This window comes from Lagopus muta, chromosome 4 (assembly GCF_023343835.1).
Source record: "Lagopus muta isolate bLagMut1 chromosome 4, bLagMut1 primary, whole genome shotgun sequence".
NCBI lineage: Eukaryota > Metazoa > Chordata > Aves > Galliformes > Phasianidae > Lagopus > Lagopus muta.
The window spans coordinates 1,312,165-1,339,840 of NC_064436.1; the positions used below are offsets into that span (position 1 = coordinate 1,312,165).

The following is a 27,676-nucleotide window of genomic DNA, read 5'->3' on the forward strand; positions in this document are numbered from 1 at the left end:
GGGAATGGAGCACCTCCAATATAAAGACAGGCTGAGGGAGCTGGGCTTATTCAGCCTGTAGAAAAGAAGGCTGTGGGGTGACCTCATTGCAGCCTTCAGTACCTAAAGGGAGCCTAAAACAGGAGGGGAGTCAACTCTTCGAAAGGGTAGATAACTGCAGGACAAGGGGAAATGGTTTGAAGTTGAAGGAGGGAAGATTTATGTTGGATGTCAGGGGAAAGTTCTTTACTATGAGAGTGGTGAGGTGCTGGAACAGCTGCCCAGAGAGGCTGTGGATGCCCCGTCCATCCCTGGAGGTGTTCAAGGCCAGGTTGGATGGGGCCCTGGGCAGCCTGGGCTGCTATGAAATGGGGAAGTTGGTGGCCCTGCGTGTGGCAGGGGGGTGGAGATTTGTGATCCTTGAGGTCCCTTTCAACCCTGGCCATTCTGTGATTCTGTGTCATGTTTTGAAAGAAAGCAAACTAATGGGAAGAGATCATCAGTGTGTTCAGAAAGGGCACAGAAATATCCAGATATGAGCCATGAGGGCAGTGACAACTGCATACCTGTAAGCTAGTGAAAAACACTCTGAAGTGACTTGACACGGAACAAATGTGATGAACCAACCTAGCAGAGACCTATTACCAACTAGCAGAGACCTATTATGAGCTGCAGCATTCTCTTACAATTTCATAGATAGATGGATGGAGGAAGGTACATTTGTCTCAGAAGAGAGCATGAAGCGGAACTGTTAACTTCAGGTGCCGATGATGCTATTTTTATTGAGAAAGGCTCTACTCCAGTTCCCAGTTCCTCTTTTTCAGAGGGAGGCCTCAGTGCTGCCAAACAGCTCTGCACTTACAGCTTAAGCCTTGATGTGTTTCTGATGGGGATGTTCAGCTTTGTTTATTTTAAAATGCACTGCAAAAGCACAAAAGCCATTCACTTCTTACTGAAGTGTTGCAATGCTTGTGCAATACTGGAGCCCTCCTAAATCAGACTAATTGCCTTTAGAACTATGTCTTCCATAAGGGATACATTACTTCTTAGTTCAGACTTGGCTCTTGTAAGCTAATAGTTGGCAATGAAGCTGAAGTTGTAAGTTAAACAAGTAATATGATAGTATCGCCCAGATTACCTCTATTCTGACACAGCTAAATCATTCTATGATTCTATGTAGTTCACTTTAAAGTGCTGCTGTAGAGGGTAATGGCAAAGGAATGCAGAGTGCACTCTGCTTCAACTACCATAGGCAGATAGGACCTTCCTTCCTCATGGTACATGCATGCTTCAGGTGTGTTCGGCACTTACTTGGTGCCAGTATCAGGGAAAAGACATAGACAGTCTGTGCAAGTTCTGTCATTTCAGTATTCTGTTCTTTATTCTGTGTGCCTGTTGAAATCAATAATGCTAAACAGGATTGGAGAAAAATATGTGAAAAGCTAACGTGAAATGACTGAATGACAGAGCAGTGCTGCTCTAGAAGACAAATTAAAGGGAACATCATGGTTAAATTGCATTTTATTTCTTTGCACTGTGTGTGCTCGGGTAGCAGCACATGAACACCTGTGAGCTGCATTCTTTCTGACTCCATCAGACACTTCATATGCATGAATGTTGGCACGGCTGACATGTCACCATTGCTCTTGATGCTGCGAAGTAGACCTGAGGTCAGTTTCACAGCCTCTTCGTTTCACTTTTATGCCACTGTGAAACTCCACTCACAGTAAAGCTGTCATATATCAGGCTGCTTTTATATCCCTTACTAAAGCAGTTTCTGTAAACTGTATCAAGGCTCCATTCTTCTCTGTTTAACAGAGCTGTCAGAAGTCAGAGGGTTTGAATCTACTCAGCCTAAAATCCTTCAGAGTCAGAGCACCAATTGCTGAGGGATTAGCAACTGACTGAGGCTGTTATCAATGTTACTGCAACCAAGTATCTCAACAATAGCAAAAATAAATAAATAAAACAAAATAAAAAGGGGAAGGGGGGGGGTGGGGGGGGTGGGGGGGGAGAAAACGTCAACCAATAAATGGCCTGAGGTGCTCATCAGCTCATAAAGAGGGAGATGCTGAGAAACTGCTGATACGCTTAAAATTCTGCCTGTCCAAAATAGCTGTGCAGTCCCCATTTACACAGTTGCTTTATTTATGTAATGCTTGTTTACCTAAACCCCATGCTGCTTTTCAAGGACTGGCCCTTTCCAACCTGTTTTACTTGTTTGACTCTTGGGGTGGAAATCACTTTGCTTGGGCTTTCTCAGGCTTGCAGGGAGAGGAAGTGAGCTGAAGCACCATAAGCTCTCGTTTTAGCACCTCAACCACAAGACAAGCTTTCTCTCTGTTTTGGTACATGCATGAATAACTTGAAGTGAATCTTGGGTTTTCTCAGTAAAAATTAATTTTAAAAAAGATTGTTTTGTTGTGCCAGAGACAACACTGATGCTTTGCATGATCAATATATTGGTGTTCTTCTGCATGGAAAAATAAAGTAACAAGCTAGATAGTTTTTATAACTGGAACTGTTATCCTGAAAAGGAGATACAGGGTAAATTAATGGCAAGCTCTTCCCTTGGCATTTTTTCCCTATAACTGATGTATGAATCATTCCTATGAATTTTAAGCAGACATTTGATAATCTCAGATGTGAGCATCATATAATCTTCCAGTGCAAGCAAAATGCAAGCTCAGAAGGTGACCAAAACTTCTACTGCAACTCACTTCTCTATAAAATGAGAATCATAACTGATGTTTATCTTCCGAGGTTAATGAGAGTTTCCTCATCCAGTAAAAAGGAGGCAGTTAGAGCTACAAAGCAACCTCCTAAATTTGAGTGTGGTGGCATCCTTTTCGCAAGAATATTGGTCTCAGTTTCATTTTCACCCCGACTGACCTGGATGTCAGTTCTCCTCAGACCTAGAGCTTTCTATGTCTACTTCTCAGGACTCAGCAGCACCTCCTGGCTCCTAGGTTTATGCGTGCACTGAGCTATGCATCCTGAAGCAATGCTCAAGCATTATGTTGGCTGACGTGCAGCAGCTGCTCTGCTCCAGCATAGCTGTTCACTGGTTTTACTCCATGTCCGTAGCACATATGTGCCTCATGCAGCAGAGGCATCCCACCTCTACCACAGGCAATGTGCTGAGCGTTCCCTAGGCAGTATTAAAATGATTGCAAAGGGACTTTTTCTTCCTATCAGACTCACAGGGATTGTACGTAGGGAAGAGGCACTGCACTACAATAGCTACAAAGATGCTGTCTGATTTGTTTTGCTGGGCAACTGACTAAGTTGACAGAAAGAATAGACCCAGTAATTTTTATTCTCAAAAGAAAATTCTTGATTAGCTTGTAGCAATTGGACTGATCAATATGATGGGAAAAGGTGTTTCACCAGAGGTGTAATGACACAGGATTGGCACAATTGAAAGGTGCTATGAGGGAAGGGAAAAAGATTGCTTACCCATATCAGAAGATTACAGATTCACAGAGGAAAGATCCACCAGGGAGAGAACTCCAGAAAGAGATCCTTCCCAGTGGCAGTCAGCCCTTAAATGGGGTCTAAGAGACATGCAGCCAGACTCCACCCCTTCCAGTCACGCAGCTAAACTGCCTTCACCTGAGCTCCCAGGGCTGACCCAGTCCTTTCCCAGGTGATCAATCAGGCTGTGCCTCAACAGTTCCCATACACTGTACCCTTCACAGTATGAACATGAGATGATTGAGCCAGCTGGAGGGTGAGCCTTCCCTAAAACAGGGATCCAACACACCCTAACACTTATACAATTGCCCATCACGATGCAGGTTGACACAGTGTAAGACAATTGATGGTTTGTGGTTGAGGTTCATGTTCTCTCATGGGCCAGTGCTTGATGGTGCTACTGGAGGCATGCAGTTGTTTGCTGCAGGTCCATCCTATGTTCCATCAGTCCCACCGGTCCCACGTAGGCCATCACTGGGTGTCGTGCTTGATGTCACAGCGACACTGGAACGCTGCAATGCCATTTCATCCTTCCGGTGATCCTAGAGACTCAAAGACTCACAGTGAGTAGCACAGATGTTTCAGAGGGGAAGGTCTGCCCTCCAGGGCAAAATACAGGCCATATTCCTATCTTGGGTCAACACTTCAGCTTACACTGGGGATGTCCCAGCCACCTGTATCACAACCTTTGGCCAGATATCTGTAGCTCATAACTGTATCATGCACCAAAGGGGGTCCTGATCTGCCACAGGGACATGAGGAGGGGCCCTTAGCAATGAAGACCAGGGTGCTGACCACCATATCAGTAGGCCATGTACCTATTACTGGAGGGACTACCAAGACTCCCACCTCCAATAATCTCCTCCAAGTTGCAAGCAGGCCACATCACTTTGGTCCTACCTGCACCTTCCAAGGCCATTTTATCCTATGGGTACCTGGTTCTAGATGCTCAGAGGCAGGGGACAGAAGATTATTTTCATTGCCAATTTGGGGTCTTATCCAATTATCAGTGCCCGTAATTTGGATCCTAAGCAGGGTGGCCCATGTTGTCTGTAGCATTTTCAGGGCACTGGGTCTGCCATTTCTGATCCCGCAGGTTTTTGTAGAGTCTCTTTGTCCACCCTTGTAGAGACTGAGAGTCTGTCTTCAGGGCAGCCTTAAGAATATTGTTATAGCGTTCAATAAGGCCTGCCCCTATCAGATTATACGGCAGGTGGACTCGCCACTCAATGTTGTTTTCTTCTGCCCAGTGTTGTACCACTGCACCAGTAAAATGAGTCCCTTGGTTCCTCTTGTTCACTTGAGGTGTCCTGTAAGCAGACATCAGTTTATTAAGTGCCTTGATGGTATGTGCCTGGTTTGCTCTTGGCACTGGATAGGCCTGCAGTAGCCCACTTGCTGGGTTGACACAGGTCAGGGTGTATTTTGCCCCCTCAGACCAAGGGAGGGGTCCAAAGTAATCAACCTGCCATTGCTGGAGAGAACTGTGTTCTCTAGCAAGGTGGGCTGGTGTTTTGGGCAACGATCTCTGTCTCATCTTGGAGCAAGTGCCATAGTCTCGGCATGCCTGGGCGATGTCAGATCATTGCATGGCAGTCCCCATACTTTAGCAGCTGCCCACATTGCCTTTGGTCCAGCATGCCGCAGCTTCTGATGTAACCAGCGGGCGATGTTCTCAGATGGTGAATTCTCAATTCATCGAACTCGGGCCAGCTTCATCATTTCCCAGTGACTGTAGGGGCTGATAACCAGAAACATGGTAGATATGTACAGTCTTGTATTTAACTACATTCCATATATCTAACCACATATCTCTGCTCCAGATTGGTTGGGCATGAATAGTCCATTCCAGGGTCACTCTCCATCTGACTTTTGCACTGGCCATATGGGGGAATTATTTAGGCTATGTGCAGGTCTTCTAGCCCCAACTTTTTCTAATTCTTGCACCATTCATGATATTTCATGATATTTCTTGATATGAAAAAATTGAAGAATATCAAGAAATATTTCTTGATACAAGAAATTCATATTTCTTGTCTACCTGGGAGTCTATACTGTCTCACATTAGTAACCCAGTGTGGTTTCAGCAGACAAATAGGCTCATGCTTCACATGGCCTCACAATATTGCCTGCACTACCTGGACACTAACGCACCTCTATTGGAGTCTGAACTCTCCCACAGTCATCTGGAGAGCCAAACCCTATAAAAATGTCTATTGCCTCAGTCCCAGAGTACATCTTGGCATAGACATTTTTTATTCCTGGGGCAGGAGATGCCCAACCCCCAATTTTAACCACATTCTGGGTAACTGGAATGGACTGGCCCTCAAAGCCAATAATCATCACTGTCTCCATTGAATTTAGACAGATTCCATAAACAATTGATGATTCTGCTTCCGTGTCAGCCAACTCCATAATCCTTTGTATATTCTTTCGGGACCAAAGATTGTCAGTTCAACATAGAGCCTCTGGTCCTGTCTGGAGGTCCTAGGTACAGGGGAACTAATATCCTGTCACATCATAAACTGTCCTATGAACAGGTGTTTTTCTTCAGGTGGCTCAGACATCATAGCTTGAGTCACCTGAGGAGGCTTTTACCTGCTAATAGGGACTATAAAGTCCTCTAAATTCAAAGTTCTCATTGGCATTTGTTGAATTATTCATACTCCTGATCTTTTGGGAGTATTTTGAAATTTCTGGTCATTTCCTAGTTTTTCCATAATTGAAGTAAAATATGATTAGGCTGCTGATCAGTCTTGGCAAAGGCCACCCCAGCCCGTATGAAATCATTAAACATTTGTTTTTGAGACAAATGGGGCCTGATTGGGGTGCCTGTGGGGCAGCCTTCCTGCTCTTAACTGGAAGAACCTTGGCTTCTTCTACCACCCTAACATTACACCTTGTTCTTAGGTGCTGTTGCCCCCAAATCAGCTACCAACTGGGCAGCATGTTGGACAATGGCATCTGAGGTCACTAGGGGGTTCAGTATGGAAACAAATGTTCCATAAGGTGGGAAGGAGCCTGTTGTAAAATCAGGTCTCTTATGCCCACTGAAAATTTTGCCAAGTCCAGACTCTCAAATGTTTCTTCATATATTGCTTCTCTCATGCCCGACTCACAAATAGAGGTCTGAAGGACCTCTGTGGAGGACCATAAACCTGTGTGCAATGGTATATCAGTTTTATTAGGCCAAGTCACATGGCACTGCCATCAACCAATCTATTAATGAATGGTTTTCATCCTGGTGTTGTATTGCAGCATATGATTTTTGTCTAAGGTCTAGGGTGCAAGGTAATGGATCCCAATTTAGAAATTTCTGGTCTATTTACCATGATGCTTTCTGCCCCTGAGCCCCATAACCTTAAAAGCCATGCTGGTATGCTTTCTCTAAGCTCCTGTTGAAATCCTTTAACTAAATCCATTAATTCAGTTGCTGTATAGGGACAAGTTGTTACGTGCAAATGCATTTTGGCAGGGGGCCATTGATCAAGGGGCACCCCTGCTAGTCTATCTTGTACTGTCTTAGTTTTCTGAGTTATTATAAGGTGGATCTCAAAGGGACCCATCTCAGATGGAGCTTTGAGATCTGATCTAAAAGCTTTGTTTTCTGAATCATCCATGTCCATTGATTTAGGAGCCTGTGTATCTTCTAATGTAACATTGCAGACCTGTTTTATCAGGAAAGTTAGACTAGATTTCTTTCCTGTAGATGTGCCAAGTCTTTGTTCCAGTTTTTCAACACAATGTCATAGCAGTTGATTTTTATTTTCTAAGATATTTTTTGATATTTTTGCTTGATTTAAAGCATTTAATAATGGCCATGCCACAGTAAATGTGGCTAGTTGGTACTCCTGTGTAATTAAGGTATACTTATCTAACCCATAGAAATACTCTGCCATGCAGGATGGGGAAGAAATATCTCCAGTAATCCACAGGAGATCCCATTTCTCAATTATAAATGCAAATTCACAGTAGAGTGATCCCAGAACACCTGGGATAAGCCCACCCCCATCTTATCTAGGGGGGTGACATTCTCCCTCTCGACCCATTGAAAAACATTCCAAAGAAAGGATTTCAGTATTTTAGCTTGGCTATATCACCAAATGTTACAATTGGAAAGATTAACACAGTGGAAGGGCAATACCAGAATGTAACTGCAAAGGGACCAACATGGATAGGATGGTATTTTGCTGGAAAAATAAAAGTGCTCACCTGTCTCCAAAGATCTAGGCTTACAGGAAGGACACCACAAGAAACAAATCTCCAACCAGAAACCCTTCTGCAGTCAGTCCTTAAGTGGGGTCTAAGAGAGGTGCAGCCAGGCTCCACCCCTTCCTGTCATGCAGGTGAATTGCCTTCACCTGTGCTTCCAGAGCTTATCCAGTCCTTCCCAGGTGATCAATCAGTGGAAGGGAATAAAGCAATTTGGAAAAATTAGAAGTGAGACATCTTCATTGTGATTTTGCTGAGTCAAGTAGAGGCTTTGATATTCTAGTAGGAGTCAGCAGATACCATGAAAGCAAGACTTGCTCCTGGAGTTTATGCGTATAATAATGCACCTTTATGAATGTCCTGGGCCACAGCTGAATTAAACTGCAGCAATTGTACAGTGAGAGAAATACAAGTAGTTAAAGTATACGTGGTGAAGAGAAGCATGGGCTCTGTCTAAGAGATGTCTTGTGAAGATGCCCAGTGGTGGCCCATTGTACAGAGTGCTGTACAGAGTGCTGTACAGAGAAGTTTGGGATTTGAGTTCGCAGCAGTGCTGTTCAGATCCAGTGGCTCAGTGAACTGATACCTGCTGGCTGGCTGTTGCCGCAGCTGGTGGGCATCCGTAACAAAAAATTGTGTGTTTGTATTCTTTTGATCAACTTCTTTCCCCCCCAGTAACAGAGATAAGAGATAAGACAAGAGGCAGTGGCCTTAAGCTGCAGCAGGGGAGGCTCAGGTTGGATATTAGGAAATATTTATTCTCAGAAAGAGTGGTTGCCCAGGGAGGTCAGGGAGTCACTGTCCCTGCAGGTGTTCAAGAAATATGGAGTTGTGGCACTGAGAGATGCGGTCAGTGGATATTGTGGTGATGAGTTGGGGTTGGACTGAATGATCTTAGAACCATGAAGGTTGGAAAAGATCTGATTCTAAGATTGATCAGAGATCAAGATAAGATAAGATTGAATGGATTAAGTATCGATACGTTGGCAATTCTGACCTAAACAACTCTCTGTTTAAAAATCCTTTCTCTAAGTGTGCCCTCATTTGTGCCTTCTTCAGGATTTTGCCCTCAGTGGAAGGTACTGATTGATACTAAGCTCAGTATGTTGCAGGGCTGTGCATCCCCTAGAACATGAATTATATTACAATAATATAATTAAATAATGTCAGACACTGGCGGAAGGGAAAAGCCTTATCTACAAGAGGAAGTGATATCTGATTTCCCTGTGAGTACATATCATTTTTATTAATTTATACATTTATAAGTACACTGGGTTACATTTGATTTTCTTCTTGTGATTTCACAATATTTTCCATACCGGTTGTTTAACCCAGAATTTGCAATGAAGTCTTTACAGTAAACCTAAATCACTAGGAACTGTTCTTTTTATAAAAGTACTTACTTTATGTTTCTAAGCGCTCTTTAAAATGAAACAACAGGTTTTTTGTTTTTTTTTTTCTTTTTTCTTTTTTTTTTTTTTTTGCAACAGTTGGCAGTCTAAAGAGCGTTTACCAAAGCAGAAATACTCAAGGGAAAATTTGTATATATTTTTATCCTAATTTTTCCTTCTCCTTTTATAACCCTTATTGACCAAGAGTTTCAGAGTGCTTGACAGAAATCTAATCAAAGCCAAGCAGTTGTGTAAGATAGTGTAAACTGAATCATACAAATTTCAACGATGTGTCCAATTAACACTTGGGGCCTTGTCTCTCAGTCTCTTGACAACCAGACAGCATTGTTGGTTGGTGTTTTATCATGCCATTCAACAGAACACAAAAAATGCTTTAAATTTTATTCTTTGAGCTAAAAACTGCTTTCCTTGATTCATCTGTGTTTTTATAAACTTGTTATGCTTAAAAGACTTGCTTTGGCCTTAGAAGGAAGGAACTCCTGGTTGACAAGGCTGGCTTGTGGGACTCATGGGAAGCAAAAAATAATGCATTTTTTTTTCTTTAAGTTCTCTGGGAATGTCAGAATGATTGAAGCCCCAGAGCAGGTCTGTCAGATAAATTTAGCAAATTCTCCACGTTAATAACTGTAATACAATGCTGGAAAGGAAAACCCATTAGGAAAATAATAGTAACGAGCAAACATTTTATATCTAATGATGCATACAATTTACCAAGAAAGTAAAATAAATAGAAATATTGGATATATTTGTGATCAAAGAACAAAGTAAGATGGACATCAGCTGGTTTCACTAGAAGCTTGAATCACTGAAAATCATTCCCCTGTTTAAGCAATAAAATGTTGTATTTCTAAATACCCTGTAAAATGCAAAAATGGGATCTCTTCTAGCAGAAGTTGAAAGGCTGTTGCTTTTAATTGTCATTTGCACCGGTTAAAATTAAAAGTGCAAATTTCTGTGTACACAAATATGCATGCACATGCTGTGCTCTGTGGATTGTCTATTTTATGTCCAGCCTCTGGATATTGTCATATAAAAGAGGAATGTTTTTATTTTGCGAAGGAGGTGCTCTTAAAAAGCAGCAAAGCACACCAGCCAAGGGCAAAATAGCAAGTTAATCTGTCGTAAAGCAAGACATGGAAATGTGTTTCTCCTCATGTGTGCAGAAATTAGTTCAGTAAATATCTTTACTTGAAATAATGAAAATCCAAGAGCTGATCCCTCTACTTACCCCAGTGATGTGACTCATTTATAGATAGGAAATTTCAACAATAACATAACAGTTCTTCTCAGTCGCTTTTAATTTTTCAGCTATTAGAGTTGTTTGGAGGTTTCTTTTTTTTTTTTCTTTTTTTTCTTTTTCCTGTAGAAGTGGAAAACTAAAAATGTTCATTTCATAAAATAAAAGCAGTGCGATTTTAGTAGTTCCAGGACCCCAGAACATGGGGAATGATAAAATCTTTTGGAAGACTTGCAGTGGAGCCATGGTAGAGCTGTCTTACACAACAGAGCTATCTGGCATCTGTCTCACTGTAAAAATGGGAAATAATTATTACAGAAGAACAGCATCACTTTTGCCTCTGGCTATGTTCATCTTGACAAAGGTATCAATGCCTCAGAAAATGGTAACAGAATGGGAAGGCACCAGGAAGGCTGGGACACACTGGTCGGTCAGGAACAGAGTGCCATTTGCTTACAAACTTAGGATCTGGAAACCTAAGAGGTATGGAGCTGGATTTCAGGAAAATTTGGGAAGGGGAAGATGGCTGAGGGCTGGAGAAGAAGCTGAAACTGGGAGGCATGAAGCTAAGAAGATAATGTGGCAGGAAGATAGCAGCCATATCCCAGTAAGAGCGCAGCAAAGAAGTGAATGATGTTCATGGGTAGCTGTTGTACAGGGTAGGAAGCTGCCTGAGAATAAAGCAGAGTTCGCTGAGGTCAAGCCCTTCATATCTGCCTTGCTTGCAGCTCTGTGTATGGCACCTTTCCCTTTGGTATCTTAAGCCTTGGTCTTGCTAAAGCTTAATGAAACACACAGTGTTACTCACCAAAGTGAAGCGGTGTGGCTGCCTTTGCAATGCAAGCTGTGAGCAGGCCCATGACTTGTGGAGAGGCAGCTGCGGAGCAGCATGTTGTGTCTGCAGGCAGCTCCTGCAGATACAACCCAACAGACAACCCAAAGCTCTGCAGACCAACATCACACGTGCTGAAATCCATGCAACAGGGCAGCCGTGCGCATGCTTAGGTCTTGCTGAATTGAAGGGAATTAAATGTCTTCAAATTTCAATGTGCTGCATCCAGTGCTTTACTGGACAGAAGTGAGCCTCGGGGCTAATGCCTGTGTCAGAGAGGCACGTAGCCTCTGTGCTGTTCTGCTGAAGGGAGGAGAATTTCTGCCTCTAAAACAGCTTTGGGACAGCAGCAGTTGAGTCAAATACTCACAATCCTCGCCTCTATGTTTTAGCTGTATTCAAATGGGAGCGCATTCCATCTTAGTGCTTGCTCAGTTCTGCATCTCCTAACAGACTGTCCCAAAGCTCCCAAATTTTCAAAGAGTTACATGGGGATTTATCCAGCTAAATCCCATTATAGTCAATAGGAGCCGGGTGAATAATTATGCTGCAGATCTTTGTGAATAGCAAGGAAAGTTGCCAGTTACTGCTGATTACGACTGACTTTTTGTAGAAATAGATAGACGTGCCTGGTGGGCACTGAACGTAGACCACCAGGTTACTTCATGTAGCAGTGCGGTTTCCGTGTTTACTCTGTGTGTCACTTCAAAGAACCAGTGTTGATGACTTCTGGTCCACTGTGTTAACAGTCCGTCTCCTCTCCGTCTTCCGTCGTTTCCCTTCACAATCTGAGCAACAAAAAATGGTGGTGTAAATAGAGCTCCAACAAAGAGCTCTGTTGAGCCCATAATGCTCCCCTGAAAGGAGGCTGTCTAGGGGATGAATGGGACAGCCTCAGCCCAGCAGTGGCAGGGAAATAGATGACGCGGCATTGGGCAGCAGCAGCCAGCAGGGTGCATATGCCCAGTGTAGTGACAAATAATGGTGAAGCTAGTCAGTTGGAGGACTAAATGAGAGTGTATTGTCTAACCCTGTAACCGTAACTAAATTGTAACCTGAAAAGAGTTTATAAACATCTGGCCGCTGGCTCATCTCTAAAACTTCATAGCTAAATCTGAGGTGGAACATTTTGTAAGTCTGTACCACTTGGAGATATTACAGTCTTCAGGAGATTAGTGACATTTCAAGATTATAGCATATATTAAGACGTGGTTTGAACACCTCTTCTGACTTTTCCTGTTCAATCAGTTTTTCTAAGACCAACAATTATGATTGATGCTATTTCCATTTGGAACCATAATCATTTGGAAACTCATTTTGCTTTCACAATATTATGCTGCTAATCTGATAGCTCTGTCCAGTATTTCAAACAGTACTCTAGCCCAGTGATATACTTTAATTTCACTAATTGTTCTATTCATATATTTATTCCGATGCTCACCTGCTTAAGCTCAAGTGAAGCAACACATCTCTATGTTTTGATTTCCCCCAAATTTATCAGTGGAGGGGCACATTTCCCTGTTCACTTAGATTTTATTTTAATATTGTATTTCAATAGCAATGAAAAGAATATATCAGATTAATAAGCATGTGGTCTCCTATGCAGAATGGCTTTTCAATCTTTTTATAGCTCTCATTATTAGTAGGATAACATCAATGTGCTCCGCATTTGTGTTGCAAATACTTAGAATATAGTTGGAATCATTTTCTTATTACTTAAATGATGCACTGTCGCAGCACCAATTGGAATTCCTGTAGGCTACAGCTCACAAATTGTTTCATTTAGTAAACCTAATTTATAGGGCTGCAGAAATAGTTGCTGGGTTTGAAAGTATTTTGGCAGCTGAACTGAAAAAAAATTGTTACAGACTGAATGGAAACTTCATTTCTTCAGAATTGTCAGCACATCACCAATAATTGATTTGGGGTTATTCAATTTTTATTTATTTATTAACTTATTTATTTATTTTTTTAACACTTGGCAAACTGTTTCATTTGGTTTTCAGGTACATTCAGTGAAAGGAGAGGATGAGATCATAAACATGAGAGGGAAGTAGTTCCAGCTCTCCTGCTGTATCTACTGGTTGAGTGAGTAAGGCAGCTTACTTGGGATGCTAATAACTTAAAATTCAAGACTTTGAAGCACTTCGAGATTGTGGTAAGGGTCACCTAACACTCAAGTGAAAGCCTTACCGTTGGGATCCAAACTGATAAACAGTGAAAAAAGTCTAGCAATTCATATTTGGTTAAAGGAAATTCCCTTAGTGCGTAGACTGACAAAGACAGATGGTGTATTTATTCTTTATCCAAAACATAATTAATACCCTAATTTTTATAACATTTTTCCAAGAGACTTCTGATCAGGAAATCTGTGAGCAATTCTGCACATTTTGGAAAATGTGTTAAAAAAGAGAAATTAACCCTTTACAAGCTATTTTGAGTTGTTGGGGTTTTTTTGCTTTTATTTTGCCTTTTTTTTTTCTTGGGGGGCCGGGGGGAGCTCCCCATGCTATTTTCACTGTCTCTGGAGTAACCTAGCTACTAACAAGGCATTACTTTTCAGTCTATCCGAACTGCATGCATTTTACACCGCTCTTGGGTATTCTTCCTGCATTTTAGCATTCTTAATTAATAAACTTTATTTCTTTTTCCTCTCTATCTTTTTCAGGACATTTTTTTCAGGCTTGATTTAAAGATGCATCTGCTATGTCTTTGTTGTTTAACTCTGAATGCCCCCAGAAGCAAGCAAAATACAAGAAGAGGAAGCTTCTTCAGGTGCAGACCTAAGTACATGCAAACTTCGGTCACTCAAGGTCAAGCCTAGCAAATCTGACTATTCCCGAATAGCCAGATTTTCTTTCCCCCCCACTTGCCTTCCCCCCTTCAACCTCCATGCTACCTGTAGGATTTATACTGTAACAGAGAGAATAAGCAAGAAATGTCAGATTAACAACTGCGTTCTGGCTTTAAGGTAGCAGCTTAAAGGTGAGGCGAGTCCTTTCCCCAAACTGGGGGTTCACTGTGATCTGTTGCATCCCAGTCTCTAAAGATAAAGTTGAAGAGCCAGCCTTACTCTGCTTTCCCAGGGATTTGCACTCTTATCTCTAGTCATTGCTCACCAGCACTTTTATCTGTCAAAACCCTCTCTGCTGCCTTAGCAACATGCATCCAGGCTCTCTTCCAGCTGACATAAGCTTCCTGCCAACTCCTGATGACAAGTGCTCCCAACATTTCCAGCTGTCAGCCATTCAGCATCTGCCACTCATGTCACTGGGCTCTGCACTTAGCCATTTGCCTGATGCTGTGCAGTGACAATGACAGCACCCTGACTGCAGTCTGTTGTCTACTTCTGTGTTCAGGCACTGACAGTCAGGGTTACTGTTTTTAATTCAAGGTAGCTTCTGCTGTTTTATTTCTATGCAAGTACATGTTTTCTTCCTACTTTATCAGCTATTTAAAGTACTATCGTAGATAAGTAGCTTCAGTAGAGAAGTATCAAGTTTACTCAAAATGTTTCTCTTCTCATTGGATTTTGAGCAGGAGCAGCTCTTCTCCCTGGTTCTACCTTTTTATTTATTTATTTATTTTAAGCTGTTTGTGCATTATCCTTTCAGTAGTATGTCAGAAATGGCACATCAGCTAGATGAGAATCTCACTCTGAATTAGATAATGCCGTTACAATGTTCACCAGCACCTTATTCTTATCTCTTTTTTTGAGTGTTTCTGTGTTAAGTTTTCCACAAGCTCTTCTAGTTTCTCTTTCTACTTGAGAGGATCAAAGATAGAATGAGTGTGGGAGACAGACAAGCAGGAGGGGAGCTCATTCTGCAGTGAGCCTGGGCCTTGGTGCTCCACTTATCAAGATTACTGAAAAGCCAAAAAGGTGCCTGGGCTGAAGTCCTGCTATTAGGATATTCTTTTTCTGACTTACCTGCAACCATGGAGCAGTTCACATTTAGACACAAAATGCCCATGTTAAGTTTGTTAGTATTGTTAGTAGTTATTGGTAGGCAAACCTAAACTAGGTTGCAGCGCTGTACCAGCATAGGAGATGTGGTTCTAGATGTTTCACGTGATCTTCTCGAGCTTCACATTCAGTCTTTGCTCCGGATGAGGTTTAACAAAAGCAAGTGTAGAGTCTTGCATCTGGGGAGGAATAATTCCATGCACCAGTACAGGTTGGGGGATGACCTGCTGGAGGGGAGCTCTGCGGACAGGGACCTGGGTGTCCTGGTGGACGACAGGTTGGGCATGAGCCAGCAGTGTGCCCTTGTGGCCAAAAAGGCCAATGGCTTACTGGGGTGCATTAAAAAGAGCATGGCCAGCAGGTCAAAGGAGGTGATCCTCCCCCTCTACTCTGCCCTGGTAAGACCTCATCTGGAGTACTGCGTCCAGTTCTGGGCTCCCCAGTACAAAAAAGACAGGGATCTCTTGGAAAGAGTCCAGCGGAGGGCCACGAAGATTGTGAAGGGCCTGGAGCATCTCTCCTATGAAGAAAGGCTGAGTGAACTGGGTCTGTTCAGCCTTGAGAAAAGGAGACTGAGAGGGGACCTGATCCAGGTCTATAAATATCTAAGGTGTGGGGGGCAGAATGGCGAGGCCGGACTCTTTTCAGTGGTGAGTGGAGACAGGACAAGGGGAAACGGCCAGAAACTGGAGCATAGGAAGTTCCGCACAAACGTGCGCAAGAACTTATTTACAGTGAGGGTGACGGAGCACTGGAACAGGCTGCCCAGGGGGGTGGTGGAGTCTCCTTCTCTGGAGATGTTCAAGACCTGCCTGGATGCCTACCTGTGCGACCTACTGTAGGTAACCTGCTTTGGCAGGGGGGTTGGACTCGATGATCTCTGGAGGTCCCTTCCAACCCCTACAAGTCTGTGATTCTGTGATTCCATTTTGAGAAATGTCATTATGTAGGTGACTTCATAATGAACCTGATGAGGGATGTGAAAAATAACAAGGGGTTCTTCAGGTACATAACCAGCAGGAGACAGACCAAGGACAGTGTTCCCCCTGTGATAAATGAGGATGGAAAACTGGCTTCCTCAGACATGGAAAAAGCTGATATAAAAAAAAAGCAATAAGTGCTTTGCCTCAGTCTTCACTAGTGGTCAGGCTCCTCCCCATGTCTGCCAGGACCCTGAAGTTCTGGGTGTGGGTGAAAGGAGTGGATTACATCCCACTGTAAAAATGGAACAAGTCCAAGACCTCCTTGTGCATTTGAATATATGTAAGTCCATGGTCCATGCATCCCAGGGTTCTGAGAGAGATGGCTGGTGTAGTCGCTGAGCCCTTCTCCATCATATTTGATAAATCATGGTTGTCTGGTAAGGTCCCCAGTGTCCGGAAAAAGGGAAACATTACTCCCATTTTTGAGAAAGGTAGAAAGGATGACCCCGGGAACTATAGGCCAGTGAGCCTCACCTCTGTGCCTGGGAAGATCATGGAGCAGATCCTCCTAGAAGCTATGTTAAGGCACAGATGAGATAGAGGTGATTAGAGACAGCCAGCATGGCTTCACCAAGGGCAGATCATGCCTGACCAATCTGGTGGCCTTCTATGATGGAGTGAGGCATCAGTGGATGGGGGAAGGGCAGTGGATGTCATCTACCTGGACGTCTGCAAAGCCTTTGACATGGTCCCTCAGCACATTCTCTCTAAATTGGAGAGGTGTGGATTTGAAGGATGGACTGTTGGATGGATTAGGAACTGGTTGGCTGGATGCAGCCAAAGGGCTGTGATCAATGGTTCTGTGTCAGGTGGAGGCTGGTCACAAGCGGTGTCCCTCGGGGTTGGTCTTGGGACTGGTGCTCTTCAGCATCTTCATCAATGACAGATGATGGCATCGAGTGCAGCCTCAGCAAGTTTGCAGATGGCCCCAAGCTGAGCGGTGCAGTCGATGCATTGGAGGGAAGGGAAGCATCCAGAGGGACCTGGGCAGGATGGAGAAGTGGCCATGTGAACCTAATGAGGTTCAACGAGGCCAAGTGCAGGGTGCTGCATTGGGTCGGGGCAATCCCAGGTACTGATACAGACTGGGGGAAGATCTCCTTGAGAGCAGCCCTGCGCAGAAGGACTTGGGGTCCTGGTGGACGAGAAGCAGGCCATGAACTCTCAGTTCTTGATAGAGGGACTGATTTCAGTGCAGCATTTTCTTATGAATATCTGAAGTCTGCTTCTGTGGAGAAGTCAGGACATTCTATTTCAGTCTCCTGTTAAGTCATATATTCTAGTGAAATGCTGGAACAAAAGAGTTAAGGTGATTTTAAAACTTCAAGCTCATTGGTGAAACTGTGATACCTCTACATGCTCACATTTTCAGCAGTCTAGATCTTGTTTCCAAAATTCTTGGATGCCAAGTATATTAAATATTTTGAGGACATATGTGGTATCTCAAGCAGTGGATAAACTTCTATGAGCATATAATAGCATTAGATACTATATTATGCTGCCTCCAACAAAAATAACTTTTAGTCCTGCTGTTGTGTAACGTCCTTGAAAATCAAAAGCTAAGTATATGTTGGGAATAGATCTTATGCTTCAGTTATGTGGATGCTTGAAAATCCATGTTCTGTTTCAAAAACCCCCATAGTAGTAAAAAAAAGAAAAAAAAAAAGAAGCACTGAGCACTGTTCATATCTCTGGGATATTGCAGAGTTATAGATCATAGAATGTATAAGATTCTCTTTAAAACTGTTTTCTTCCCTTTCCCAAAACAAATTAATACCCCTCACCCCTAATTCTTAAATTACAGTACGTCTTTCTGATTTTTTGGTTTGCCCTAGTTTCCGAAAATCTACCTCTCTAAACACTTTTGCTTCACCTATTACACCTAAACTATTGTTTTGCTTAGTAAAGTGGCCTAACTTTATTCAGGTTTGTGCCTCAGAGTAAATTGAAATGATTAATAGCTCAGTGTGTGTGCAGTGATATGAACCCTCCAGCCACTAAAGCGCCTTATCGTAGGCATATACATTCTTTGTTATGTCTGTTCTGTAAGACATTGAGCACAACACCTAACCTTTGTTGATTTGTCTTTCTGGACAGCTTTCCCGTGCCTACAGCAACTGATTTTGAAGTTAGCTCCACCAGCTGTGCTGCTGTGCAGCTTTCTGTGTTGGATGGTTATTTTTGACCAGCTGCATTGCTGTGCAGCTTTCTGTGTTGGATGGTTATTCTGATGGCTGTGAGAACAATGGGCTGGCTTACTGACTGCTGAGGTGCTCCTCCTGGCTGGGAGACAGGCTTGTTGGCTGACCTCCACCAGTCGCCTGCAACTCTGCTCAGAGATAAAGGCTCATATTTTCCAAGCTATCCAGGTGATTTAGGAGCCCACAGCTCACCCTGAAGGGGCTGGATGCATTTGGAAAATGTTAACCTATTGAACCTCACCCCAAACGGATGTAGCACCGGCTAATTAATGTTTGTAAGGCAGCTTGAGGTCTTGCATTCCTGTGATGTGAATATCTTGCACTCTTCGTTTAGAGGCAAATAAGATCCATTCCTGTGGTTGTGTCATCAGACAGGCAGTACTGAATCTGCATCTGTTGATAAGAAGGCAATGTGTAAATAAATCATAGGAACATATCTCTGAAGCCTAGAAATAAGAGCTTCTGGCTCCAAATACAAAAGCTTGGGCTGTCCAACCTGAGGGAGACCCCTTACTGTTCTGGAAGTGATCAAGCCATCACTCCTTCTTCAGTGTTACCAACATTGGCCACGTCATGAGGACTCACAAAACTGGTAGATGGTGAGGGCAGAGCAGAAGCAGCAAACAAAAGGCTGTTCTGCCACCTTCCTGTAGATCTCTCATGCTACAGCAGGCACCAGGAGATGATGAGGTAGAGTCATGGTAGCTCTACTCTTGGCCAGTACGCTGGGTGACTGTGGAGAGGTAGCAAAATGTCAGGAAAAGGGTTGAGATGGGTGCTCCTTAGCCCCAGTGGAGGAACATGGAGTTAGAATTGTAGGACTGAGATTTGTGGGTGATATGCAAGGGAAGGCATCACAGAATCATAGAATTGTCAAGGTTGGAAAGAGCATCCAGTCCAGCCATCAACCCATGCCTGTGATTTCTCTACATCTCTCACTGCCATATCCACACAGTTCTTGATGGTAACTGCATCACTTCCCTGAGCAGTCTGCTCCACTTTTTCTGAGAAGTTTTTCCTAAAATCCAATCCAAGGAGTGCTGTATCTGTATGCTCTATATGTTGTCTATACTCTCTAGAAGTCTTCATATTCTCCTGTTGCATAATAAGAATAATGGCTATGCCTGGGATGACTGGTGTGTGTCTGTGGTGCTCTTTGTAGCACTTAACTCCCCCTCCAGTCCTCAGAGAAAATCATTAATTTATTTAATTAATTTAAATGTCTCTTGCTGAATTTCTCACACAGGCCTTTTCATTTCTTAAAGCTAGGCTATTAGAATTGTTGTGACTTATGCACAGTCATGCTGCACGAGTCCTTTAATAAAACATACTAAGTGAGAGTGTCTGTACAAGAGGGGATGAGAGAGAGGCTGAATAGCTTCTCTGTGAATGTCTGAAGTGAATGAGAAGCAAGAAAGAAAGGAAAGGATTAAGAAGTAACTGACGAATAGAGATGATAAATAAGGAAGAAAGGAAAAGACTGCAAGGAATGGTGCTGATAGGTTTAAAATTTGAATTTGGACAAACTTTTTTTTAAAATATTTCTTGCACATGTGGGGAAAATGAGAAGTTGGGGGGAGCCTTGGATTATAATCATTGTGCTGCCTTGATTATATACCTCACGGGGTTATCCTTAGATATAAGTCCGTGACAGAGGGACACAGGCCCGGGAAGGAGAAAAAAGGAAGGGGTACGAAAGTGAGCTCTGGGAGAGGGGGAAGGGCAGAAAGCTGGCAGATAGTTTTAACCAGGAGAAAACACAATGGCAACGATCTGAGGAGGAACGGTAATTTACTGAATTTAACCAAATCAAACGAAATGAGAGACACGAGAGTATCCAGAATGCCAGACAAACCACAATGGTGTGAGGGAAGGCGCGCACTTTGCTCCGCGGTGAGATGAGACGAGTGGCCAGGGGCCGGATGGAGGGAGGCGGACGCTTGGGTCCCGTCCGCGGCTTCACCCCACTGCCTCTGCCCGCCAGGTCCTGCAGGGATGCCGCCCACTCCCCTCCATCAGGACACTCACAGAGTCCACAAAAGGCCGTGAACAGAACCGAAACATTAACTCGTTAATTCCCAGCGGTCCACGTGATGTTCTGATGTGGAATAGTGACAACGAAAAATCGCTAAACCACAATACACCGTTCTGATTGCTGTGGTCTGGTGATGAGGACATAAAACTTGGAGTAGAAAGACACGCTTCTTTTCATGACTGCAGAGGAACCTGCTGGGTGGCTTCTGGGCGAGTTACTTTACCTCACTGTGCCTCATTTTCCTGATCTACAAAACAGGGACATTAGTGTCTGTTTTTTGAAGGCAGTCTGAGAAACTTAAATGGAAACTTCTGTATAAATGTCAAGTATGATTATTGTTCTTAAACTAATCCATTGTAGTCGACTGCTTTCATAGTTTTTATGAAAGCAAATACAATGGAGCTACACAGTTGGCTGCCTAACAATGTTTTTTTTTTAATTAGAGGAAGACAAAAAGTGTCTAAAAAATGCAACAGCAAGTTGTGTTTTTTCATTAGTTGGAAACAAATTCCTGCCATAACTGAATCATGCTGTACCAGGTAATGAATTTATTCCACACTAAATGCAAAACACTGATCAGGAGTAGCAAGTCCTGATCACTTTTTACATGTTGGTTTCACTCTTTGCATGACACAAAGATTTTCAGTTGTTTAGTGAATAAGACTAAGGATAAAAATGTGAAAAATGTGTGTGTTTACTTCTTTACCAGCATCTGCCAAATGAAGTTTCCTCAGGCTGTGACTCTGAAATTCTGATTTTTGGTTGAAGAGTTTTCAATGTCTGGCTTATACACCTTTGGAAATGGGTTGTATAACATCAACCCTGATGTTCTCTTTCCTCAGTGTGGAGAATGGTACCCATCTTTTTCCACAATGCTGTTAGAACAGCTCAACTCAGAAAGTGTGACTCCTATTACTCTTCATGTTTGCCCAAGCCCTGTATATGTGAAAGGTAATTCCACCTCTACCAGCTCACTCTGAGGCTGGATGGTCCCAGTGAGTCCATCCACGGACATATGCAGAAGGCTTTATCAGTAAGGACAGAATGCTGCTAATCCTGGACACCAGTTACACGACCGGATTCAAATGTTGGCAGATCTGGCTTATTCTTGTTCTCCTCCATGGTTTTGCTGGTGTAACAGTGTTTATTTTGTGGTGGAAGGAGATTTTTTTTTTTTTTTTTTTAAAGACAGAGTGATGTCATGGTTTCTTTTCGTACATCCACGCCACTGAAGTAAAGATCTCTTGTGTAGTCTTGCCCTCGGTATGACCCCAGAGTGAATAACTTGTGACCTGTCTGTCTTCATCAGCATCACTACTGCTACCTTCTAGGATAGCCCAATTAAGATAATTTTATGGTTGCTCTCTTAGAAGAGGACTTAGTGTCGGTTAGGCAGGCTGTGTGGAGCAGTCCTTGTTGTTGGTTTTGGTCCCCAGAGCCTGCATTGCAACTGCTGCCTCTTCAAAGCACTTTCCTTCACCAAGCAGCACAATCCCATTTTTCTGCAGGCTTGTCTCCACCCGCCGGCCCTTTTTCTGTGAGCTAGTTCCTTCTAATATATCCAAGACCCATTTAGTGACAGGTGTTAGGTGATGTGCTGAGGGAGATGGGTAGAGTTATGTGACATCTGGATGATGATGGACACGGTACTGATATGAAAGTAATTACTCCCAAGTGTGAGAAGATTCAAATCTGTTCTGGGAAGCTATGTCCATTCAGAAGAAAATTTTTAAAGCAAAGTATTGGACTTTAAATTGATACTGTTTCACAAAATGTGAAAAACCAGTTTGGAATTTTTTTCTTTTTTTTCTTTTCTTTTTTTTTTAATTGTTATTGCTATATTTCTGAGGATGCTTATGAGGACTGATCTTGTCTTACTTGCTCAAAGTCCTACCATTGTTTGTATGGGATATAGTAAACGCATGAAGATTCGGGAAGAGGGCAGATAAGAATTTTTCTGAAACAAACTAAATTTTGATTTTTTCTTTCAATCCTGATAGTGAAAAATCACACCAAATACATGAAATGATTATGATTATTTACTTCTAAAAAAAATCTGGGGTTGGATTTGCATTCTCTCAGTGAATGGCTAACATATAGCATTGTCCTTGTAAGTACTGGGTTTGTCATCCTCTTAATGAGGGTGAAAGGAACTTTATATGCATGGCAGCAGTGGCAGGTAAGATTATTTTTCACAGAACCACATAGTCCACTTTGGTTGGAAGTGACATTAAAGATCCTCTAGTTCTAGCTCCCTGCCATGGGTATCTTTCTCTAGAAGATGCTCAGAGGCCCATCCAGGATAAGTATAATAAAACTCTAGCAGGTAATGCTCTTCCATAGGAAATATTTGCAGGAACAATGCTGAAAGACATTGCTCTAGTTACACTATTAGGGTAGTGCAAACGGTTTATTTTCTAAATAGGAATACTGAAAGTGCACACAAAACATACTTTATTCTACCATTTAAATTATTCTGAACTGTTAGTAACAAATCAGGTTTTTGTCTACTCTTGGACAAGTGTAAGAAATGGATAAATGGGTATGATTTTTAAGCAAGTGATTTCATTGCTATTCCACATCAGCAGAGTCTTCTGAGATGGGATGAAACTGTAGGCAGTCAAAGAAACCACAGAGAAGTTTTCATCTTGAAGAGCTCAACAGAAATCTATTAAAATGAGGTAAGTGTACCCCAACCTTCACGTTACATGGGTTGGTCTTTGGGGAAATGAGGTACTGCGTGGTTTTCTTAATTGCAGCCAGCATCAGCAGTTTCACTGTTGGTGACTGTTGGTCATTTGGGGTAGAAGGGTGAATCTTGTTTTGCCATGACAAGGCGCAGTTGGACACCTTTTTCCCAAAACAGATTAAAGTGAATTTGTCCAAGAACAAATCAAGACAATAGGAAAACTATGATGTAAAGTTTATATACAAGAATATAACATTTATCTGGAGTATTTACAAGGTTAATTAAAGCAATATTTTACAACTCTCTCAGGTTAACCACTAGGTATGTTACAGTTAGGCTACAGATGGTTTAATTTGCAAAATAAGAAGAAAAACGTTGCATTCAGATAAATCAGTTCCAAAACCTTTATGTTTTTTGGTTTTTTTTCTCCTAAGAAAAGGGCTCAGTCTTGTGGAAAACAAAACTTGAGAATGGCTAATATACCCTTATTGGTGCCTATGTATCACATGCAAGAGTTGTAACATGACCTTTATAAATTTAATATAGATGGCAAGCCATTTCACCTCAGTGAAAGAGTCGTACCCCTTGTGACGGGCCAGGCACACACATCTGTCTTCCCGTCTCCTACTTTTGCACAACAAACACGCATGTATACAGAGAGGCAGCAATTAAATGAACCAGCATTACCAAAACGAAGAGGGAAAAGCCTCAGGGAAGAGTCACATTTGCAACCATTTAGAACAAACAAACAAACAAAAAAAAAAAAACAACTGTTAAGTGAGATAGTTTAATACTTCCCCAAAATAGTCATGATATATATATTTTTATTACATTTAACCTATGTACAGAAACGGAGGGCTCTCCCCATCTCGGAGATTGGTTGCTGTGTCTCCTGGCCAGGGCATCTCAAGGCGCAGAGAGGCTGAAGAAAGAAGGCTGGGGAGGTCTGGAGAGCTTGGGACAGAGGAGGCCGCTGGAAGCCAACACAGCCAAAGCCACTAACACTGCAGTTTGCGGATGCTGCGGGAGAACCGCTTGAAAGCCCGCTGCCCTTTCTGCCACCGCTTCAGCGAGGTGATCACCAGTTCCCCAGCTTGCTTTTGCCCCATCACCAAGTAGGGGACGTTGATGTCGTTCATCTCGTCACAGGTACACTGGAGGCCACCTTTCAGCCAGAGCACGATCTTTCTCAGATCTCTTTCGGTCAGCCCATTCAGCTTGTAGATGGTCTTGCTCTTTGTTTCAGGGGTGATCTTGGTATCCCCATTGATGTAGGCAATCTCCTTCACTTTTATCTTCAAGGCTAATAGAGCAAGGGGAGGAGGGAGGGGGGTGAGAGGGAGAGAGATTAAGAGTTTTTTTCCCATTAGTGCACATAAAGAGGACCTGGGGAGGGAGGTGCTCTATTGCTAATTAAACTGTCAGGGCTGACAGAGGAGGCAGCAGGTGGCTCCATTTCTAAAGCCAGAAAGGGCATGCAAGTCATTTCAGTTTGAATCAACCTTAGGGCTGAGGGTTTTGGGGTTTCTTTTCTCCTCTTTCCCCTCCCCCTCTTTTTCCTTCCTTCCTACATTAATATTTTCTTCAGCTTTTCTCCTGTTTGCAAACAGAGGGAGGGCAGCTTTGCTATGTTAAGCAGCACTCCAGTTTTTGCTGGGATGGGATGTATTCCTGAAACCCTAGAATATGAAGGGGTGGTGGGGAGGTGAATACCTAAACCTAATCTGAAACCTGATCTCTACTGCAGCTGAAAAGTTCTAAGCTTAATTTATTAGGCTGGAGAGGATTTTAGGCAAACCTGCAAGGAAATGATATTTCACATACATTGTTGTTTCTTTGAAAGAATAGATCCCATAGAGGGCAAATTGGTCCAACAGCTGCATTTGATTTGGTGAAAAAAAATGAGGAGGGGGATACAAGACGCTTTAAGAATCTGTGGGGCACATTTAGCTTTAGGAGGATTTATCTGAGTGCAGTTTGCCAGGCCAAAGCTATTGGTTGTTTTAGCAGTTATGTCCTGCAATCAGAGTTCCACAGGTTGTGGGGTTTTTTTGTTTGTTTGTTTTGTTGTTGTTATTGTTCATTTTAAGAGAAGCTTTTGAATTCTTGCAGATATTTCTAGTACAGATCTGTTTCCAGGTATATAAATATATATAATTATTTAGTTATTATAAAGTCTTTATATATATATATATATATATATATATATATACTGCCCTGTTATGATTCCCCTCCTCATTCCCCTTTTCTCTTGAAATGCTAATATGCAGATAATGTACCCTTCAGCTGCCTGTGTTGAACGGGCTTTCTCATCCTCTTCTAACCCCAGATCTTCACATTAGGTTTACATCCCCAATTTTCTGTGCATTACCTTCTCTGTCAGATAATACACAGAGTTTCATTCTTAATCTGTGGAGAAAGTCTTTCTTTCTTGCTATATGCCATGCAGCTCTTTCTCATATGTCTATGTGAAGCTTTGCTGTACTTCTCCCCAGGCAATAGTCCAGATGAAAGATTCCTTTTTTCACTATTTTCTATTCGGCTTGGCTGCAGTGTCCACATAAAAGAGTACTACTTTGAAACAGCCCACAGGAAAGGACTATAAAAGAGCCGATTTTTTCTCAGAGATGCAATCTTATGTTTCATGACCAGAATGGTCAGATGCAACAGGATGGACGAGTCCATCTGCAGATGAGACAAAGCCCTGCCTTTATTCAGGCATGTCTCTCTGACTCCACTGGGAGTTTTACCTGCTCCTAATCCCTCAAGTTTTAATCGAGGGGCTCTGCTGCCACTTACCAAAGTCATTTTTGCAGAGGTTTTCCATGATGTCATTATCGTCCTCATTTTTGTTCTTGCACGCATCGCAGACTTTGGGTGCTAGAAATACAAGGGACAGTCCTTGTCAGGCTCAAGGAGAAAGGAACAGCAGGTGGCGTTGGGAACCCTTCGGGGAAACACGGCTTTTCCAGCCGGACAGCCTGACCGTGCGCCTTCTCCCTTTCCCTCACTTTGGTCACAAGCCACTGGAGGAGAGCACACAAGGTGCTCTTAGGGTCACGCTAAACCAACCTTTTTCTTTCTTACTTTTTTTTTTTCCCCTATTGCAAAAAGAGCAAAAGCGGGTGGGGGGAGCTCCCCAACCCCATGCTTCAGCAGTGGTTGCTGCAAGAGGGGGATGCCCCCATTACTGTCTCAGGGAACCATGTAGCTCCAGCCGGGGGTCACAGATATTCTCCACAAGGAGGTGACTGCTGCCACCCTCACCACCCGGCACACCTGAGGGGATGTGAGCAGCTCTGCAGAGCCGAGCCCAGAACTTCATTTCAGAGCAGTGGGGAAAGGCAGCGGTTCCCAGGGCTGGGGTGCCATGGAGGGAACCTCCTCGAGCCTGACCGAGCAGCGGACCCAGCATCGGGGCAGCCAGCTCTTACCTTCCCTGGTGACTGGGAGAATGTGGTCACTGCTGGCCAGCGGGATGCAGAGGTCATTGTCCTTGGGGAAGCGGCTGCAGTCCAGCATGTCGGGCCAGGGGAAGCCGAAAGCAGACATCACTGGCGCGCAGCTCTCCTTCACCTCCTCACAGAGCGAGTGGCAGGGCTGGATGATCTCGTCCAGGTCATCGATGCAGACGGGAGCAAAGAGGGAGCAGAGGAATTTCCTGGTGTCGGGGTGACACTGCTTCTGCACCAGCGGGATCCAGGTGGAGGCCTGCTCCAGCACCTCCTGCACCGTCTCGTGCCCCAGCAGGTTGGGCAGCCGCATGCTCTGGTACTCGATGCCTCGGCACAGGAGCATCGGGGCGGGGATGGGTTTGCAGTTGGAGCGCTTGTAGGAGAAGTCGGGCTCCCCGAAGGGGAAGAGCCCGGCGGCCGAAGCCAGGCACTGGGAGGCCAGCAGGAGCAGGGCGCAGAGGCGGCGCGGCATGGCGGGGCGGTGGGCTGAGCAGAGTGCCGAGCGGCCCCAGCTCACGCTGCTCTGCTGCCTGACGGACGGAGGCTCTGAGAGGTGCGGGGGCCAACGGGAGTTCTCTGGATGTTTTGTATGCAAATGGCAGGGGGAGCGGGGGGCTGGGAGGAGCTTGGTGACAGCCATCCGGAAAGGATTGGTCACTACTTTCTTGCTCTGTTTCGGCTCGGGGGGGATTGTCTTTTGGCAGGAAATCCTTAAAAGTGTGTGCGTGGGGAAGGGGCGGAAACATCCCCGCGAACAAAAACCCCCGGAGCCCCTTGTCCGAGCAGGGGCTGCGGGGCCGCTTCGGGGTCGCGGCTGCTCCGCGATGAGCTGTACAGCTCCCCGAGCCGCTGCGGAGCGGCTGGACGCTCCTCTCTCCTCGCCCCCCCGTGCCCACGCTTGGTCCGTTCACCGTTCACCGACGGTGAAGTGATGTTGCCGGCTCACTTCCCCAGTCTTGGACGTGGGAGCAGGAGGTGTAAGCCACCTCACTGTGGGAGAGTGCAGAGTACCCCCACTTGTAGCACCCAGGGCAGCGAAGGGCAAGGGGGGGGGAAGAAAATGTGAACCACAAGCGTGCTCCTTACCCCTGATGGAGGTACCTCCCTGCCCACGGGGCTGTCCCGCAGCTGTGTTTGAGGGTCTGAGGATGGACCCCTATGGAGAAGCTCCAAACCTGCACCAAACCCTCCTGCCCA

General features: G+C 43.9%; 3 protein-coding genes across 4 annotated transcripts in view; 2 read left to right on the top strand and 1 right to left on the bottom strand.

Annotated features, from left to right (window-relative positions):
- Positions 1–13,843, top strand: part of TLR2 (toll like receptor 2) — a 29,548-nt gene extending 15,705 nt beyond the window's left edge. The window contains exons 4-5 of one of the 2 annotated variants that reach the window (XR_007376255.1): positions 13,156–13,237; positions 13,818–13,843. The gene's annotated coding sequence lies outside the window, so the exon portion shown is untranslated. Of the gene's footprint in view, positions 1–8,727; positions 8,748–13,155; positions 13,238–13,817 lie in introns of those variants that run through there. The other variant, XR_007376254.1, reaches the window with a different exon arrangement.
- The window catches only part of LOC125691799 (toll-like receptor 2 type-1), a 74,405-nt gene that overhangs the window by 25,794 nt on the left and 20,935 nt on the right, over positions 1–27,676 (top strand). The window contains exons 5-7 of the transcript XR_007376253.1: positions 13,156–13,237; positions 13,818–13,962; positions 20,285–24,098. The gene's annotated coding sequence lies outside the window, so the exon portion shown is untranslated. The remainder of the gene's footprint in view (positions 1–13,155; positions 13,238–13,817; positions 13,963–20,284; positions 24,099–27,676) is intronic.
- SFRP2 (secreted frizzled related protein 2) lies at positions 24,023–27,365 on the bottom strand. The gene is made up of 3 exons (XM_048941655.1): positions 26,459–27,365; positions 25,824–25,904; positions 24,023–24,327 (listed from the first exon to the last, which is right to left on the bottom strand). Exons 1-3 carry the CDS (start codon positions 27,117–27,119, stop codon positions 24,023–24,025), a joined length of 1,047 nt encoding a protein of 348 aa, XP_048797612.1. The 5' UTR covers positions 27,120–27,365.

Bases quoted from the DNA above. Each gene is read 5' to 3' on its own strand.
- SFRP2 (XM_048941655.1), bottom strand. From the start codon at position 27,119: ATGGCTGTCACCAAGCTCCTCCCAGCCCCCCGCTCCCCCTGCCATTTG. The intron at 25,905-26,458 runs GTAAGAGCTGGC...TTGTATTTCTAG, and splicing joins TCTCCCAGTCACCAGGGAAG to CACCCAAAGTCTGCGATGCG. The intron at 24,328-25,823 runs GTAAGTGGCAGC...TTGCTCTATTAG, and splicing joins CCTCTGCAAAAATGACTTTG to CCTTGAAGATAAAAGTGAAG.